At 44.9% G+C, this 16,187-nt stretch overlaps 1 protein-coding gene across 7 annotated transcripts in view; it reads right to left on the minus strand.

Moving 5' to 3' along the window:
• tmem154 (transmembrane protein 154) overlaps nt 1-12,588 on the minus strand; it is a 72,312-nt gene extending 59,724 nt beyond the window's left edge. For all 7 annotated transcript variants that reach the window (XM_078541406.1, XM_078541395.1, XM_078541383.1 and 4 more), the window contains exon 1: nt 12,456-12,588. In XM_078541406.1, coding sequence (XP_078397532.1) covers nt 12,456-12,540 — 85 coding nt within the window. In that variant the 5' untranslated portion in view covers nt 12,541-12,588. The remainder of the gene's footprint in view (nt 1-12,455) is intronic.
• Between the last annotated feature and the right edge of the window lie 3,599 nt (nt 12,589-16,187).

Genomic DNA, 16,187 nt, shown 5'->3' on the forward strand with positions numbered 1-16,187 from the left:
TGGCAGACTGATTGTGTCAGCCTGTTCCTGCCCCACGGAACTCATTTCTCGTTATGTTGACTCCCTTCTCTCTCCCCTTGTCCAGTCCCTTCCCACCTACATCCGTGATTCCTCTGACACCTTACATCACATCAACAATTTCCAGTTCCCTGGCCCCAACCGCTTCCTCTTCACCATGGATGTCCAATCCCTCTACACCTCCATCCCCCACCAGGATGGTCTGAGGTCCCTTAGCTTCTTCCTTGAACAGAGGCCCGAACAATCCACATCCACCTCTACTCTCCTCCGTCTGGCTGAACTTGTTCTCACACTGAACAATTTCTCCTTTAACTCCTCTCATTTCCTCCAAATAAAAGGTGTGGCTATGGGTACCCGCATGGGCCCCAGCTATGCCTGTCTCTTTATGGGGCATGTGGAACATTCCTTGTTCCAATCCTACTCCGGCCCCTCCCACAACTCTTTCTCCCGTACATCGATGATTACTTCGGTGCTGCTTCATGCTCTCGTCGGGACCTGGAAAAATGTATTAATTTTGCTTCGAATCTCCACCCCTCCATCATTTTCACATGGTCCGTCTCTGACACTTCTCTTCCCTTCCTTGACCTCTCTGTCTCAATTTCTGATGATAGACTGTCCACCAATATCCATTACAAGCCTACCGACTCCCACAGCTACCTCGACTACAGCTCCTCGCACCCCACTTCCTGTAAGGACTCCATCCCATTCTCTCAGTTCCTTCGCCTCCGTTGCATCTGTTCTGATGACAGTACCTTCAAAAACAGTTTCACTGACACGTCCTCCTTCTTCCTTAACCGAGGTTTTCCACCCACTGTCGTTGACAGGGCCCTCAACCGTGTCTGGCCCATCTCCCGCGCATCCGCCCTCACGCCTTCTCCTCCCTCCCAGAAACATGATAGGGTCCCCCTTGTCCTCACTTATCACCCCACCAGCCTCCGCATTCAAAGGATCATCCTCCGCCATTTCCGCCAACTCCAGCATGATGCCACCACCAAACACATCTTCCCTTCACCACCCCCCCGGCGGCATTCCATAGGGATCATTCCCTCCGGGACACCCTGGTCCACTCCTCCGTCACCCCCTACTCCTCAATCCCCACTTATGGCACCTCCCCATGCCCACGCAGAAGATGCAACACCTGCCCCTTCACTTCCTCTCTCCTCACCGTCCAAGGGCCCAAACACTCCTTTCAAGTGAAGCAGCATTTCACTTGCATTTCCCTTAACTTAATCTACTGCATTCGTTGCTCCCAATGCGGTCTCCTCTACATTGGAGAGACCAAACGCAAATTGGGCGACCGCTTTGCAGAACACCTGTGGTCTGTCCGCAAGAAAGACCCAAACCTCCCTGTTGCTTGCCATTTTGACACTCCACCCTGCTCTCTTGCCCACATGTCTGTCCTTGGCTTGCTGCATTGTTCCAGTGAAGCCCAATGCAAACTGGAGGATCAGCACCTCATCTTCCGACTAGGCACTTTACAGCCTTCTGGGCTGAATATTGAATTCAACAACTTTAGATCTTAAACTCCCCCTCCCCCCATCCCCACCCTGTTTCCTCCCCCTCCCTTTTGTTTGTTTGTTTGTTTTTTTTTTGTTTTCAATAATTTATATAGATTTTTCTTTTCCCACCGATTTCCATTATTTTTAAATCTACAAATAATACCTTGTCAATCTTTCCACCCCACCCCCACTAGAGCTGTACCTTGAGTGTCCTGCCATCCATTCTCAATTAGCACTTTTCTTAGATAATATCACCACCTTCAACACCTCTTTGATCCTTTTGTCTGTGACATATTTTGATTATCTGCTCCTATCACTGCTTGCTTGTCCCTACAACCACTGCACCCTCAACTTCTCTCCTCCCGCCCCCCCACCTTAAACCAGCTTATATTTCACCCCTCTCCTAACTATACTTCAGTTCTGTTGGAGGGTCGTGTGGACCCGAAACGTCAACTCTTTTCTTCTCCACCGATGCTGCCAGACCTGCTGAGTTTTTCCAGGTAATTCTGTTTTTGTTTTGGATTTCCAGCATCCGCAGTAGTTTTTTGTTTTTGCCTTGTTAATCTATTTGTCTTGCCTCAAGGGATCTGTGGATATGCACCATGAGGTTCCTCCATTCTTCTACACTTCTCAGTATCCTACCATTTCGTGTGTATTCCCTTGTGTTGTTTGCCCTCCCTAAGTATATTACTTCACACTTCCTAGGTTGAATTCTATTTGCCACTTTTCTGCCCGCCCGACCAATCTATTGGTATCTTCCTGCAGTTTAAGCTTTCCTCCTCACTATTAACCACATGATGAGTTGTTCTATCATCAAACTTCTTAATCATGCCCCTTACATTTAAGTCTATATCATTGCTGTACACCATGAAACTGAGCCCTAAGGAACCCAACTGAAAACAGCCTTACAGCCATAAAAACACCTGTTGACCATTGCACTTTGTTTCTTGTGACTGAGCCAATTTTGGCTCCTACTTGCCACTTGCCCTTGGATTCCATGGGCCCTTACTGTCCTGACCAGACTGCTATGCAGGACCTTGTCAAAAGTTTTGCTAAAATCCCTAGCTCCACCCCATACTATCTGCTTACCACCCTAAAATGCTGCTGTCTACACTCAAAGCTCTGTTACCCTTGTTCCCCCTGACCCCCAGCAGCTCCCTTTTCTTCAATGCAATGAGGTCAAAATTCTTCTCTTTTTAAGGTCTCACTGCAGCCTACCTCTGCAACTTCAGGCCCATTCCAGACCCTTTGATCCTCCAGCTCTGGCCTTCTGTGCATTCCCCCTCCCAATGCTCCTCCACTAGAAACACGGGCGTGAAATTTGGTTCCATAATGCTCGATTTTCCAATGGTTCATGGTGTCCATGGCACATATATACTTCTGGTTCTGGCCAGCTGCCATTTTGGTGAGTGTGTTAGCATGGATACAAGGAGTGTCTGGCAAGAGTAGGGAGATCGAGACATCAATATGTATGTAATGCTAATTTAAAGCCACACTGGCATCTTGAGTTCGATACTTAGCTAATGCCCTCTCTTAAATTTGCGTAGCCCCACAACACTCCACAGCAGCAAGGACACCCATCCCCACCAGTATAATTTAAAAGAATCATCAATTTCTTTCAGCTTAGTTGCTGATTGATTTCTAATGGCTCTTGGTGCAATTGTAGAAGTGTTTGGTTGTTTCCAGAGTTGCTTAAAGTTGCTGAAATCTAAAGGGACTGGTCCTGACTTCAGAATTCTGCACAGGTCATTTGCTCTCAGACATGGGTGCAATAGTTTGTAACCACCTTCAAATAAAGCATGACAGGGAGAATGGGAAAAGGTTACAACAGAGCAGGACAAGCTCATGGAAGAGGGAGGAGGAGGATGCAGGTTCTCAGCAGGAGGCATCATCCATCCAGGGTGTTCAGGGAGCAATTCTCCTACCTGAACCTTAGTGAGGATCAATGTTTCAAACACCTCTGCTTCACTTAGGATGTCCTTAATGAAATCTGCCACCAACTGTAGCCTCAGAGCAGGGTAAGGATGATATCGCCAGTAGCTGTGAAGGTAACCATCCTATGAACTTTTATACATTGGGCTGAATACATTTTATACAATCTTGCCAAAGATAAGCAGGCGGACCAAGCACCAGACTTAACAAGGATTTCAGGCTTTCCCAAGGTGCCTTCCACCTTCTTAGACAGTCCTTCAAGATCGAGGATGACTTGCTTCTACTCTGGTTCAATGAGTTCTGAGCAGGCTCATAAGTCTAATGCAGACCTTACAATATCTGGGGCAGATGGTCTTGAAGGGTTAAGTAGCTGGGTTGTTTGGTGGTTTGTGCACTCCCTCCGATGCCTCGACTTTGCCTTGCATGTTCTGAGGAAGTATCTCAATGTGTTCGGTGCCTTCCCAGATTAGCCTTTTCCATTTTGGTTGGTTTGGAGACTCAGATGAGTCGGCAGGGATGTTTGACCTCAGGGATGCTCTAAGGAACATCCCTAAAGAGTTTCCGCTGTCCTCCTAGGAGTTTCTTACCTTGACCGAGTTCTGAGTAGAGCAGTTGCTTCAGGAGCCTGGTGTCAGACATACGAGTGACATGTCCCATCCAGCGGAGCTGGTTTTGAGTGATTACCACTTCGATGCTGGGCAACTTAGCTTGGAAGAGGACATTGCTGTTAGACTGTCTTTCTTGCCACTGGATTTGGAGGATCTTGTGCAGGCACTGCTGGTGGCTCTTCTCCCGTGCTTTGAGATGCTGCTGTAGGTTGTCCAAGTCTGTGAAGCATGTAGGAGCATGGGATCACTGCTGCCTGGTAAATCCTGACCTCAGTCTTGGGTTTGAGACCCTCATCTTCAAATACTCTTTTCCTCAGTTCGCTAAAGGCTGAGCTGGTACGTTGGAGGCGCTGATAAATTTCATCATCTCTGTCTGCCTTCATCGAAAGGAGGCTCCCAAAGTACAGAAAATGGTCCACCTTTTCCAGGATTTCACTCTTGATCTTAATTGATGAGGGGAGGTGTTTTGCTGTGGGAGCTGATTGGAAGAGGACCTTACTTTTCCAGGTGTTTAGCGAAAGGCCCATTTTTTCATATACTTCAGGGAAGGAGTCAACAATGACCTGGAGCTCAGCTTCTGAGTAAGTGCACAGGCATCATGTCCGTACTGAAGCTCAATGACTGAGTTTGGAATGATTTTGGTTTTGCGTTGAGGGCGGTGTAGGTTGAACGTATTTCCTTTTGTTCTGATCATCTCCACGCCTGTGGATAATTTTCTCGAGATGTGGTGCTGTATTGCAATGAGAAAATTGGAGAAGGAGGTTGCTCCAATGATATAGTCTTGTTTGACTGCAGTTTTTACTGATATAGAGTTTGTGGTGGTTCTGTTGGTGAGGATAACAGCTGCATATCATCATTGGGTAGGCGGAGAATGGTGACAAATTTCTGAGGGCAGCCAAACTTGAGGATACTCCATAAGCTTTCATGGTTAACAGAGCCAAAGGCTTTATAGAGTCATAGAGTTATACAGCACAGAAAAAGGCCCTTCAGCCCATCGTGTCTGTACTGGCCATCAAGCACCTATCTATGCTAATCCCATTTTCCAGCACTTGGCCCATAGCCCTGTATGCTATGGTGTTTCAAGTGCTCATCTAAATATTTCTTAAATGTTGTGAGGGTTCCTGCCTCTACCACCCCCTCAGGCAACGTGTTCCAGATTCCAACCACCCTCTGGGTGAAAAAAGTTTTCCTTAATTCCCCTCTAAACCTCCTGCCTCTTACCTTAAATCTATGCCCCCTGATTATTGACACCTCCGCTAAGGGGAAAAGTTTCTTTCTATCTGCCCTCTCTATGCCCCTCATAATTTTGTACACCTCTATCAGGTTCTCCCTCAGCCTTCTCTGCTCTAAGAAGAACAACCCCAGCCTATCTAGTCTCTCTTCATAGCTGAAACGCTCCATCCTGGGCAACATCCTGGTAAACCTCCTCTGGACCCTCTCCAGTGCAATCACATCCTTCCTAAAGTGTGGCGACCAGACCTGTACACAGTACTCCAGTTGTGGTCTAACCAGCATTTTATACAGCTCCAGCATAACCTCCCTACTCTTATATTCAATGCCTTGGTCAATAAATGCAAGTATCCCATATGCCTTCTTAACCACCTTATCTACCTGTGCTGCTGCCTTCAAGGACCTATGGACAGGTACACCAAGGTCCCTCTGATCCTCTGTGCTTCCTAGGGTCCTACCATTCATTGTGTACTCCCTTGCTCTGTTAGTCCTCCCAAAATGCATCACATCACACTTCTCAGGATTAAATTCATTTGCCACTGCTCTGCCCATCTTACCAGCCCATCTATATCACCCTGTAATCTAAGGCTTTGCTCCTCACTATTTACGACACCACCAATTTTCGTGTCATCTGCAAATTTACTGATCGTACCTCCTATATTCACGTTGAAATCATTAGTGTACACTACAAACAGCAAGGGTCCCAGCACCGATCCCTGTAGCACACCACTCATCATAGGGCTTCCAATTTCAAAAACAACCTTCGATCATCACCCTCTGCCTCCTGCCAGTAAGCCAATTTTGGACCCAATTTGCCAAATTGCCCTGGATCCCATGGGCTCTTACCTTCTTGGCCATTCTCCCATGCGGAACCTTGTCAAAGGCCTTACTGAGGTCCATGTAGACTACATCAACTACACTACCCTCATCTACACAACTAGCCACCTCCTCGAAAAATTCAATCAATTTCTTGAGGCTTTCTTGAGGTCGAAAAAGGCCATGTGCAGCGGTTGGTGCTGTACTTTGCATTTTTCTCAAATTTGCCGTGCAGGTCATGCCTGTGGTGCCTCTTAATGGCTGAAAACCTCACTGTGACTCTAGAAGGAGCTCTTTGGCCACTAGAAGGAGACAGTTGAGGAGGATCCTTGCAATGATCTTCCCTGTGACAGACAGTGGTTACCACAATCAGACTTGGCTCCCTTCTTGAATACAGTCATGATCACAGCATCACAGCAATCGCTGCTGAAATTCTCAAACATGAGGAGATACTCTCCCAGCATGGCTGCACAACCTCATATCTCTCATCTGGGAAGGAGAACACATGCCAGGTGAACTCAGGGATGCTGTGATCATGATCCCAAGGTGCAGGGTGCATACAGGTTGCTTTGTGGGCTCACATTTCAGTTCTGCGATATACCCCAATTGAATGGGATTCACTCACTCAACATCCAGCTGATGTTCAACCATATGCAGTGTATCCTGCAGGTCAATACCCAGTATCCTGGCAGCCTTCATTCTGCATCAACCCACTGTGCCATCTGCAATGAGTCACCATGGCAAGCCAAAGGATAACTAAAGGTCAGCATTTGTTTCCCGTCCCCAGTTGCCCTTGAGAAGGTGGTGGTGATCTGCCTTCTTGAACCGCTGCAGTCCATGTGGTGTGGGTACACGCACAGTGCTGTTAGGGAGGGAGCTCCAGGATTTTGACCCAGCGACAGTGAAGGAATGCTGATATATTTCCAAGTCAGGATGGTGAGTGGCTTGGAGGGAAATTTGCTGGTGGTGGTGTCCCCATCTATCTGCTGCCCTTGTCCTTCTAGGTGGTGGAGATTGTGGATTTGGAAGGTGCTGTCGAAGGAGCCTTGGTGAGTTTCTGGGTGACAGGCAACCTTAACGGTGCTTGGGGGGTGGTGGTGGCCGGTGGAAAGATAAATGCATGAATATTGTCATCTAAATAGAGGGCAGCAGGTTTAGCCTCCATGAAACCATTGGCACTCCCCCTGAGGCAGGGCCTCAGCAGTCCCAGCAATGTGTTGAAGAACAGAATTTTGGACTTCTGTGAGAGCCTGCAAGCCTCTTTGAACATTGGTATTTGCAACCATGATGGCAGCTGTCTGAGCCTGTATGACATCACTCCGAGTTCCAACTGCAGCACTCAGTTGTTGGGTGGCTTCTGCTTGTCCTGTAATAGTAACTGAGACCTTGCTATCAGACACTGCCTCATGGTTGGGTCTACAAGTGCGGTAATGGAGTTGGCTTCCATTTCCATGCTGGGAAGGATGGGCTGCAAGTTTTGTGCAAAATCCTGTGCCAAGTTGGTGCAGGACTCCTCCATGCTCTGTGGCATTGACCACAGGCTTTCTGCCAGGCCTTGCAATGCACCAAACATTGTCAGTCTGTTTCTGGACACCGCCCCATCAAAGTCCTCATCTGAATCCTCTGCAGCAGAACTTATGTGCAAACTTGCCCTCCAGTGAGCTGGCACTTCTGCTACCCTTACCCTCTGCCCTGACTACAGGCTACTCATGTCCAGTGACTCACCACATGCTGATCCCAGCTCTAAGCTACCCTCTAAAGTATGCGCAGTGTCAGTAACTGAACAGGTGGCTCCGAGTGGGGGAGAAAGTGATGGTGTTTCTTCTTTATCACTGTCTTCCTCCTCTTCCAGCCCTTTCCCCATCAGCACTAACTGGACAAGTTGCACTGCTTGGGTATCTGAAAGGAGAAATGTATAATGCTAGGGTTGTGGTGAGGGGAGAGGTGGGAAAGCAGGGGGCGCATGCTTACACCATCTGCAATTTAGAAGTCAGAAGAGATTGTGGGATGAGTGGGACATGGAATTTGATAAAGAATATTAGGTATGAAGATATTATCATCCTAAATGGTTTCAGTCCCACTGCTGGCTATGGCCGCAGTCATAGTTGTTCCAACAATGGCCACCACCATTTCCTCCATCAGGTTGAGGGTATGCAGCCGTGCCTGCACCTTGTAGGTTAGGTGCTGCTATCTCCAATTATGCACCAGCTTGGCCTGTAAGAGAGAGGGAAGTATGTCAGTGAATGTGTGATGCACCCTGGATGATGTGGCTGTCATGGTTGAAAATCCAGCATTGCATGCAAGCTGTGAGGTGTGAGTGTGCAACTGGCAGTAGTGCTAAGTGAATGAGAGTAAGGTGAAGCTATGAATGTGATATACATTCCATGATTGATAGAGATTGAATGATCGGGGTGTGGTGCATTTGGTGGGATATGGAATTTAAAGATATATTCACTGACCTTGACCGCTTATGTGAGGTCATTGAACTTCTTGTGGCACTGCATCCAGATCCTCAAGGTTGGACCCCTCTGGCATTGACTACCACAGCTCTCAGTTCCCACTGCCATCTTCCTGTGTGCTGGGAGGACTTCATGAGGATCTTTCTCCTCCTGACCACCTCCTGCACCAGACATTCAGCACAGCACCAGAAATTCTTGAAGCATTTTCCCTGCCCTGTTTTGCCATAATTCAAAGTTCTTCTTGCTTGGACTCTCTTCTGCAACCAATTCCAGTCCGTGTTGCAGCCAGAATGTACAACCCCACCCCTCCCCTCCTAACGCTTTTAAGAGGTGCAGTCTGGCTTTAAGAAATGCAGGCTAGCTGTAAGTGGTGCTAGTGTTGCACAAACCTGGACCCTCTGCTATGGTGTGCAGCTACTCAGCAGCATATTCAGGGCTGGCTACTTGCAGCTATCATGCAAATCAGCAAGCCACACAAAGTTTGCATCCTGCCTACTTCGGAAACAGTGGGCATGGGTTAATTATGTATTGCACTTTTCCTCTATTTTCAGGCCTTGTTCAATTTTGCAGCCTCCAGCCACTAACATCTTTGGAACTCTCTTCCTAACACTTTTCATTCAGCTACTTCTCTCTGCCCCTGAAAAGGTTATTTTTGGTCATCTAGCTCTCTTACTGCTGCTCGGCGAGCCATCTGCCCTTTGTGAAGCACCTTGAATGTTCTATTACTTAATTGGCACTGTAAAAATGGAAGCTGTTACTATAGCATAGGCCAGATGCAAAGTGAAGATCTCTCTAGTTTTCAAAGGCAAAGCACCTGAACCACAAACTCAAAACTCAAAACTAAGGGGTTGCTTTAACTCCCTATGCCCTGGTCCATCGGGAACAACACAGGCAGAGGGTTAAGATGGTGAGGGGGTCTGTGCCACATTCTCAATGCGTTCCTGCCCTCACCCCCACAATCAAGCACAGGGAGATTTCCTACTTGAGGGGTTGGGGCCTCATTTAAATAATAAAGTTGCCATCCAATGATATAATCAGGGAACACATGCTATTTTAATTCCAGGACAGCTAAGGATCATACAGTTTCAGACTCGTCAGCTCCTGCTGCCAGTAGGCAGCACCCTGTCCTCAAGATAAATCCTACTCCTGGCCCCAAAAATATACCCCTGTCCTTCTCTGATTATGAATTTATCAACTCTGCCCCTTTCTCGCTTTGCCATGGACTGTTTGTGTGGATTCCTGGTGGGGACCCGACCTTCCCACAGATTTGCATTCCAACCCACCAGCACTGATGTCATTCCTACTGGTTCCAGGTGCAGTCTGAGTCAGGCATTCCAATGAGGAGTGGAAGTTAAAATCTTGCTGCCTACTTTGGCCTCTGCACCCCCAGCTTTTAACCTGTGTTACTACTGGGGATCTATTTTTTAAGATTGCTCCGATAAGAAGATTAAAACAAAAACACATAAGGTGATTTAAATAATTACACAGGGAGAAGGATGTATAGTGGAATGAAAGGCATGACTTCACCATCACATCACATCACATGAAGTTAATTTATCTCCCGCGGAGAAAAATACTCTTCTTCAGAACATATGCCACGGGTCGAATACAAGTTGAACAAGCTAATTTGTTTCTCAACCAAAAATTTCAGTGCGTAGGTGAAGTAGAATAAAAAAAAACAAAGCAAATAACAAGAGAGATTCATCAACCTGGGAAATAAATTAATTATTCCCAAAATGTTACAGCACTACAAATGATTTTTTTTTGTGCTTTTGTTTTGAGCAGCTTAGGATTTTGCATTCGTTTTACATCAGAAATCTTTTCTCAATATCATCCAACTCAAAAGAGGATTCAAAACAGAATCTTGAGAAAAGAATCTCCATATGAATGAGAATAAGTTTAGGTTTTTAAACCCTTTTTTTAACCCATTGTGCACTTTTAAGGCAGCCAAACATTTCCACTCTTTATTGAACAATGAATATTTTTAAATATGAAGAACAATGGAAAAAAGCTCAAAAGTTATAAATGACAAAAGCTAAATTATTTTTGTTGATTTTTTTTTCCCTTTTAGTTTCTCACTGCTTTCTTTCACTTTCCAGCCTCCTTCCCTGGCAAGGAGGACTGAATGAGCAAAAACTTTGCCACATTTGCCGTCAACACCATTTCATGATCAGCCATCGTGGTTGAGCTGTTGGGACCCTGTCAGATTTCCCATTTCTCACCTTCCCTTGATAGGTAGCCACATGTTACCCTAGTCATAGATCAAATTCATTCAGCGGTTTATGTTTACTCAGTGGATGGCATTCCATCCTCTGAGTCACAAGGTTCTGGTTTCAAGTCCCAATCCAAGGCATGAATACAAAAATCAAGGCCGATATTCCAATGCAGTGCTACAGGACCACTGCACTGACGAAGGTGCCATCTTTCAGATGAAGCCCTATCTACCTTCTTGGATCAATGTAAAAGATCCCAAGGCACTATTTTAAAGAAAAGAAGGGTATCCTGGCCAATGTTTATCCCTCAATCTGCATCAGAAGAACAGATATTCGGTCAATTTATCACATTGCTGTTTTGGGAGTTTGCTGTGCGCCTATTGGCTGCTGTGTTTCCTACATTACAATAGTGACTACACTTCAAAAAGTGCCTCATTTGGCCATAAAACACTTTGAGACATCTGGTCATTGTGAAAAATGCTCCCAGAAGGAAAAATCAATCCAAAATTTTCAAATCAATAATACTGGCACCAGTAATACTGGAGTTCTGTTTTGAGGTAAACAAGACCAGTTCAGACAAGTTTTACCTTCATTTCCAGTTTTCTTTCCTTATTAAAAATTGTTTTCTCCCTTTTCCTTATTACTAGGATTCTCATAAGCATAGAATATGGGCTTGTATGTGATTTGAGTGTAAATCAGGCATATAACAAATTTCCAATTTTGGGGATTTCTGTGAAATTGGATCAGCCACTTTTTTAGGTCAACCACCTTTAACAGGCATTAGGTCCCTTAAATGTATTAGATCCCAGGACCTGCCCCACTCAGGATTTGTCACAGCTGCAGCAGTCATCGTTGAAAGCCAATTTTAAGAAAAAATAAGTTATTTTAAAACTTTCTCCTGTGTTCCTCCAGGTTCCATAACCCCATGTGCAGTATGGGAGTAGCAGCAAATTTCATGTAACCTTGCAGCACAGCCATTCTGTCTACAGGATGTGAGTGATAGTGAAAGTGAGGTTGTTTAAAATGTGACATTTAGGAAACAGAGCTAGAACAACTCCTCAGTAACTCATGAAGATTATACCGGAGGGAGGCTCAACAATTAATAAGTGAATTGGAATTTTAAAAAATATGCACTTTCTGCACATAATTAACTGGATATAATGATTCACCAGTCAACTTTAGAATGTGTCACTCTACATTTATGATTGACAGGAGTATGATTAGAGTTACAAATATCAAAATAGGTTACACTTTAAATCAAAATGAATTGCCTTTTGTAATATGTGCAAGCTATAAATTTTAGAGTGCTAGGTCCTTTTACAGTTCCTTATCTGACCATTTAGTGGATTTCACAAGTGGGTAGGGACAAATCGAAGAACAGATTAATGCCATAGTCTGTGCAAACAGGTTTGAAAGTGTAGAAATTTTCAAATAACTGTGTAAATCAGTCTCCAACCAATTAATCTGTCAAGAGAAAAATTATAGCAGACGCCAGGTCCCACTGAGAAGCCTGAAAGATACATACTTGTTCTAAAGTGCACTTAAATATTAAAGCATATTGCTGTCACATTCCTCAAACATCTGGGTGTAACCATTCACTGAAGTAAGTCAGAGGCTGCATGGTAGGCAATACAGGAGTTTTCAGCCAGGTTCAATATAACATTTGACATTGACACTTACTGTTGCCAGAAAATAAGGTCACCGACAGAATCAAATACAGCCTTGCATTCCGCTGGTTCATGTTACCTTTACAGAGAGTGTGCATACAATTTTATTGTGCTCTGATATCCTCTCTTACTCAAAGAAGCGTCACCATTTCCTGTTTCCTGTAAATGTTTCTGACTCTTAATATTTCTCCAGGAGCTGCTTTTGAATGATCTTTTTAGGAAGTGATGCAATGCAACCTGGGCTGGCTGCTGCACCAGATTGATTATTTCTGAAGGTGGTTTCTTTCTTATTTAGCTACATAAAAGTGATTCCTGTACGTTTTTTGATGAAATCTTTTTTAAACGCTCCAGCTTCTCCAACCCCCAGAGGAGGTATACCTTTGTTATCTGTTCCAGCTTGTGAACAGAGGATGTGATTATTTTATCATAAGAAACATGATGCTGTTAATGTTTTTATAAGCTTCTAATACAGGATGAAGAATATCCTGCTAACTAATTAAACCCATTCCTTCCTGCCACGTGAGAAGGTCGCAGATATTGATCTTTCTTCCAGGTGTTGATAAATTCCCAACCTGACTTCCGCCAGGAAGGAGAGATTAAAATATAAACTGTTCATGTTATTGCTCAGCCAAAAATTATGCTTAAAATTAGCCAGTTTCCCATGGACCACAGTGTGAGAATGTAATTCAGTCCTCATCTGAATGTGATTAGATTCTGTCCTTTGTGTTATATTAATTTGATTTGATATTATTATTTGTAATTATCTAAATTAGGAAACAGAGAAAGTACAGTTGTCTGGAGCAGAGGAATTTCTCTGCAGCACACTTCTGAAAGTTGAGAGATGCAAAACTGAGGCACTAGAACTAAGGGTGTAATTAGAGAGTGATTTGTTTACATTGCCAGTTTCTATTATAAATGTGTACATAAGAAGGGAACTTTTAGTGCTAGCTGGTTTCTTTTCAAAGCTGAGCTCTTGAAATCCTCACCTCTGCCCTGCTCAGCAGAGGAACCTGAATTTTCTCCTCAGCTGCCCATGCCACTGGTACCTGCTGCTATTCACTTGTGTTGGGTCCTTGTGCAAACCCATCCTGCATCACTGCGTAAAAACACACAGAATGCCAAGGCTTGAACTGGTGCCTGGGAAGGATGGAACTTTGGTGCTCAATCCTCAGAAGGATTGTCCTCCTCCGACATATCTTCTTTGAGAAGCCTTCGCTGCTGAGGACCTAGAGGAAAGAGAGAAGGGCCAGAATTTTTAGCTCGTTGGGCAGGCGTGCGCCTGACCCACTTGAGCATAAAATGATGCACGATAATGTCAGGCGAGTGTCCCAACATCCCTTGCGCGATATTTCGGTCGGCGGGGGCACACCAGTGTCAGCAGCACGCCCGCCGACAATTGAAAGACTTATTAAGGCCATTAAAGTTATGATTGAAAGAAATTTTTCGCTGCCCATCCAACCTTACAGTTGGCGGGCAGGCAAAAATGCTAAGCGGCCTTTGAATTTTTTAGGAAACCTCATCCACGGGCGGGATGAGGTGTACAACAGCAAATAAAAATAAAAATTTTAATATTCCATTTATCACATGGTCCCTGCTCATGTGACAGAGTCATATGAGGGGGCATGTTTTATAACATTTTAAAAATCTTTATTTTTAATGTTTTAAACTGTTCATCTCCCTGAGGCAGCTCAGTGCCTCACGCTGGAGGGCCTTAATTGGCCCACCAGCGTGATATCATGGTCTGATCCCGATCGCTTGTGGTGGTGGTCGGCTTCCCGGCCACTCCTGCCCAGCCCGCTGGGCCCGTAAAGCCCACCCGATGAGGGGAAAATCGTCCCCAAGGATTTTAAGATTGAAGTGTTAGGCTAGATATTTACAGGTGATCGTCTTCAAAATGCAACTTGAAGTTGTAAAGCCTGCTGAATATTTACCAGGTGAAATAAAGGGTGGCACCCTACTGAGATAAATCAGCAGCCTGTCCTTCCCTGACACTTGTATTTCGGCTTGGGTTGCTGATCTCCAAGACTTCTGCATCTGCCTTAGTGAAGGTTATATTATTGGATATTCCTCCCCCGGCAAGCTTGGTTCGTTCCCTGTTATGTGCCATCTTCTCTTGCAGAAAAGAGGCTGAGAGTTAATGAGCGGTTGTTGAAAATTTATGCAGAGATGCCTCAGGTTTGTGCTTATAGTTCGTGGAGAAAGAAGCAAAATGGAGTCAGGATGAGGAGATGGCGAATGTAAAGCCAAGTGTGTGGAATGTGAAGTGAGGCAGGAATGCTCGGGGGGTTTGATTATTGTGCAAGTGCTAACATGTGAGAAGACGATGGTGTTGGTGTGTAGTGGGAAAAGGTTATTTGGTGACTGATGGAGGTGGGGAATGAGGGAATTTTTGACAAGTGCTGCTGAGAGAGGTAAAGAACTACTCTAGTGAGATCCTTGAACCTCTTGATTCGCATCAACAAAAACAGAGGCAGGAGGGCGGGGGCTGGGTGGGGGTTAAAGAAAGAGAATTCCTTTGACTCGTGTTGCCACAACGTTCTCCCCGGTTGTTTGGGAGAAAATAAAACCATGGAATCTTGCTTTAAGAGATGAATCTCCAGTTTAGTTAGAGCTTGGGAGGTCCAACAAAAATTACACTTGTCATTTGGGCAGACTGTCCGATTCCTGGCCTGAGTTGCTTTGGTAGGGGGCGGGTGGTGGGGGGGTGGTGTGTTGGGCAGGGGGAGAAGGAGCCCATCAATCAGATGCTGTCTGGAAGTGAAAGTTGTGTGAGTTGTGCTGTAAATATTAGGGTTACTCTGTTTGGTTGCATAGTGTAAGATTGTACATTTTTCTGATCATTAGGCGGCATTTCTGTCAGAGTGTATTAAGGATATTATACTAATAAAGAAGTTCTCGGTAGGGGTACAGTCAATGTAGGAACAGCTGATAAAGTTGTATAACATTAACTTATCCAAATCATTTTCAGACTGTCGATAGAACCCAGAATGTGATCTCCAAAACAGCGGTTAACATCCTAAATTCCCACCGAGCAAAACTAGAATTTGACTTAGTAACTGTAAACTGTTGGCCTAGACTACAGCATTTCATTGAGGAAGACATGTCGGATAGGAACTAGAATGATCCAGAACCAAGCTAGAGAAAGGTATTATTTTTTAAACTCGCGCTTTTCAGAATCGAGTGATCACTGAAGCAACACAGGGAGTATCCCACATCAAAATATAAGATGGTTCTGGGGACTTTCCAAAGTTAGAAAGGCTGGGCAGATTTGACACCTACAGAGATCACCATAGAAACAGATGCCACTTTCTTAACCATGAATTCAAGAATAAGGTAGCTGTAAACAGCAGCTCCCTCTGCCTGTGCTCCAGGCATAAAGCATAGACTGTCAGGAAACATTCAGACTAAGGTAAGCCACAGAGAGAGAAAGAGAGTACAAAAGCCACATTTGACCATTTCTTTTATACTAACCCTTCTGACTTAGAACCTGATACAAGTTGGCCGTGTATGGTTAGCATCTGGGCACCAAAGATGAGTTTTTAAAATATTCTTGCATGGGATATGGCCATCACTGCCCATTCCTAATTTTCACAACTGAATGTCTTGCTAGGCCATTCAGAGGGCAGATAAGAGACAACCACATTGTTGTGAGTCTAAAGTCACATGTAGGTAAGGATGGCAGATTTTCTTCATTAAAGGGCATTAGTGAACCAGATAAGTTTTTACGGCAATCATGGTAGTTTCA

Source organism: Cetorhinus maximus, chromosome 1 (genome assembly GCF_964194155.1).
Source record: "Cetorhinus maximus chromosome 1, sCetMax3.hap1.1, whole genome shotgun sequence".
Lineage (NCBI taxonomy): Eukaryota > Metazoa > Chordata > Chondrichthyes > Lamniformes > Cetorhinidae > Cetorhinus > Cetorhinus maximus.